The 3,638-nt window shown below is 57.0% G+C and overlaps 1 protein-coding gene across 1 annotated transcript; it reads left to right on the top strand.

The window, feature by feature from the left end:
• The first annotated feature begins 442 nt into the window (after nt 1–442).
• On the top strand, nt 443–1,591 carry Rprml (reprimo like). Its single transcript, XM_005001964.3, has one exon. It carries the CDS (start codon nt 743–745, stop codon nt 1,103–1,105), a length of 363 nt encoding a protein of 120 aa, XP_005002021.1. The 5' UTR covers nt 443–742; the 3' UTR covers nt 1,106–1,591.
• The last annotated feature ends 2,047 nt before the right edge of the window (nt 1,592–3,638 follow it).

Here is a 3,638-nt window from a genome sequence, read left to right as displayed (position 1 = left end):
GGAAGGAGGCAGAGAGCACCAGCGCATTCCTGTTTTAGCCTGTACCCCCATCCGCCTGCAAGGCTGGGAGGTCCCCTGAAGAGGCGGTGTAAAATGGCCTGGGACCCAGGGCCATAGCAGAGAGGGCCATGGTGGTGACCACTGGCTATTCCTCTGATTAACTGGTTTAAAGAAAGAACGGGCCACGTGGGAATCACTGCTACTCTGATCACTTGGGTTTCAATAACAGATTTAGGGCAGCTTTTCATAACAACTTGATCTAAGAGCACCAAGTTCTCGAATGGGTAGGTGGGGGGAGACTTTCTAGCCCACTACGGACCACTAGGAATGGGTCGAGCTCCACCGGCCAGGAAGGCTGCGTCTTCCGGACCCTGGCAGGGGTGGGACTCCAGGTGAAGATCCGGCCCCCGGGGAGATTCCCGCCCCCAGACGCCGCGGGCGGGCGGGGCCGTTGCTAGGGGAGGAGCGCCGGCGGCCTGCAGCTCCGGGGGCGCAGGGGCGCGCAGCGCTCTCTCGCTCCTTCTTCGGCGCCGCCTGTTGCTCGCAGCTCCTGGCCGCAGCTTCCCGCCGAGTGCCCGGGGATAGGTGGCCCGAGAAGGTGCCCGCGCGTGGGCACTCACCGGCCTTCCCGCACCCCCTGCTCCCGAGTGATCAGAGTCCTCAAGAGTACGCCCGCCGCGAGCCTCCCGTCGCACCCAGGACCGCGCCTCGAGAGCCGGGCGCCGCGCAGCGCCACCCCGCGATGAACGCGACCTTCCTGAACCACAGCGGCCTGGACGAGGTGGGCGGCGTGGGCGCGGGCACCGGGACGGCCCTGGGGAACCGCAGCCACGGGCTGGGCACGTGGCTAGACTGCTGCCCGGGGGGCGCGCCGCTGACCGCCAGCGATGGGGTCCCCGCGGGGCTGGCTCCGGACGAGCGCAGCCTGTGGGTGTCGCGCGTGGCGCAGATCGCGGTGCTCTGCGTGCTGTCGCTCACCGTGGTCTTCGGCGTTTTCTTCTTGGGCTGCAACCTGCTCATCAAGTCCGAGAGCATGATCAACTTTCTGGTGGAGGAGCGCCGGCCCTCCAAGGACGTGGGCGCCGCCATCCTGGGGCTGTACTGAGCGCCGGCCCGCAGCTGTCGCCGGCCGAGGAAAGAAGGGGCGCCCGGAACCTCGCCCCCTCTCGGCTCGGCCGCCGCCTCCGAGTGAGCGACGCGCCCGCCCGGGTGGGTGCTGGGCGTGGACACCGCGGGACAGTGCGGCGGAGGCGCGGGAAGGGACTCGCGCACCGGCGCGGTTCTGTGTACCTTCGGCGTGGGGCGGGAGGATGAGGGTTCTTAAGGGTTTTTTGTTTTTGTAAAAAAAAAAAAGAAGAAGAAGAAGAAGAAGAAGAAAGAAGAAAAAGAAAGTTCGGGACAGGTGGGCGTGAGTGGCGTGCAGTGTCTGGCAGAGGGCACTCGCGTGGGGGTTTTGTGTGTTTTTGGAGGGCGGTGTGAGCGCGGTGAGCAGAGTGGGCGGGAGCTGTGAAGAATCAGAGTTGCTGAGCTTGTTGGCCTGATTTTGCATCTGAAGAGCAATTTTGTAATAAAAAGGCAATCGTTGAGTTTCCGGTGGCCTCCCGCCTGCGCCTGGTGTGTGTGTGTGTGTGTGTGTGTGTGGTGAGGATGGGAGTGGGGGTCATGTACTCTGGGCAGGTACTTTGAGCCGGTCCGGGAGAACTTTGCCCGGGTGTGCTGCCCGGGAAGCGGTGAAGGCAGGTCTGGGGCTCCACACCAAGGCTCTACACCTGGGCTAGGGAAAAGGAAAGGAAACAGGAACGGTTTTCTACACCAATTGAAGAGACGGTCCTCCAAGGCTGCCAGACAGTGAGATTAGTCAAATCGCTGGGGAGCTGGATGTTTTCCGTAAAATGGGGGAAAATCAGTGATTTAAGTCCAAAAAGAAGAAAACAGTGAAATTAATACATGACGATAGTGAACAAACAGAATTCAGTTTACCCAGGGGAAGAGAAGGGAGCTAGATCAAGTTAAAATATTAATCAGTTAACAATAGGACCAAAACACCATCTAAAGACTCTTTCTCCCCAACTCCCCCAAACACGACCCTATCCCCCACCCTCACCAACTCTTGTGTAGGAGGTGCTTTAAGTGGGCTACAAAGGTGCTTCCTCGTTGCATGGGAAGCCGGGAGGAGAAGGGATGTTTCCAATCGAGAAAATGGCCTTCAGATGCAGTAGCGTCACAGGGACTTGGAACCTCCCAGTATGAGATGCCGCAGGTATCCAGAAACCTGTCTCCTGTGGATGCCCACCTCCCTTGAAGCAGGTTAAGTATCAAGAACCTGAGAAAGGGAGAGGGCGTGAATCTGCTTGTCCGCAAGTTTTTGGCCTGAGTGAAACTGAAATGTACCACGGAGAGAGAAAGCCAGGTTTTGACCTTGCAAGCCCCTTTAGTGCCAGCCCCGCTCAGGCACGCTGGTACTTGGAAGATTTTGGGAAGAAGATTCTAGTGGGTTGCACCTCTTTTCTCCTCTTCCAAGGTGAGAAGATGGTCGAAACCTTCACTGGCTTTGAAACAAGAAGTGGAGGGAGATTTTTCATATCTTTGGTAACAGAAGCATATAGACAGGGTGGTAGGGGATGTATCTGAGCAAACGTGGTCACTGACTGAAGGATCTGGCCTCTTCCTGGTTCCTGAGCAGTCCTGTCCATGCAGAATCATTACCGGGTATGACCCCTTCCTCCTCATCCTGCTGCCCCAGGCGATTCATTCAGAGGGTCAGGGCAGGACAGTGAGGCCAGGGGCAGAGATTCTTTGTCAAGCACCCATGAGACAAATTTTCCTAGCAGGGACAGTGTTCCACTGATGGTTTGGTGTGACTGACAGCCAGCCTGGGGCAACAGTTGGATGATGTAGGCAACGTGGATGTGTGGCTATGGGCAGCACAGATATCTGGAGGCCGAGTAACCCAGTGGCCTAAAGAACATTGCTCAGGGAGCTGTAAAGGGTCATACAAAGGTAGGTCCAAAGGGCTGGAAAATGGGGGTTTCAAGAACACAGGCTTCACTAGTTTGCCTGGCCTAAGCACTATCATAACTTTCCTCTAATAAAATCGTTTGTTACTGAGTGCGCTGGGGAAAAACGAAGGTGGTTCGGGAGTTGAATTTCCTGATCTGCTAAGGAAGGAAAGTCTTGGTGGGGGAGCTTCGTGGGGTTTTCTGACTGTTAAATAAAAAGGACTGTGAAGACACATCTGCATGTGTCTGTACCTCATTTCATGATGTACAACAGGTATGCAGTCCCAGGCACGTGGGCATGGATGTGTGCTGATGTATGCAGGCACACAAAGGAAGGGCAAAGCTCAGGCCTTGAGAAAAACAGCTGGCGTGAGTGGGGCCCTAGAGGAGGGGACGGGAGGGAAGGGATCACACTTGTAGCCATTCTTAGTTCTCCTGGAAGCCCTGGGGTAAACCCCACGCAGGGATGGGAACACCAAGTTTTGTAAGCTAGCCGGTGAGGCACTGTGCTCCGGAGAAGATCCCCACTAGGTCAGAATCCTGAACCGTGGGCACTGAGTGGAGAATGGGGGAAGGGTTCTCAGAGTCCTTCTGCCACCTCCAGTTCCTGTGTCACAAGACCTCTTCCTGTGAGACCTG

Source organism: Cavia porcellus, unplaced genomic scaffold, assembly GCF_034190915.1.
Source record: "Cavia porcellus strain 051 isolate PalLab524CR breed Dunkin Hartley unplaced genomic scaffold, mCavPor4.1 scaffold_32, whole genome shotgun sequence".
Classification (NCBI taxonomy): Eukaryota; Metazoa; Chordata; class Mammalia; order Rodentia; family Caviidae; genus Cavia; species Cavia porcellus.
This window is presented reverse-complemented; position numbering and strand designations above follow the sequence as displayed.

Bases quoted from the DNA above. Each gene is read 5' to 3' on its own strand.
- Rprml (XM_005001964.3), top strand. From the start codon at position 743: ATGAACGCGACCTTCCTGAACCACAGCGGCCTGGACGAGGTGGGCGGC.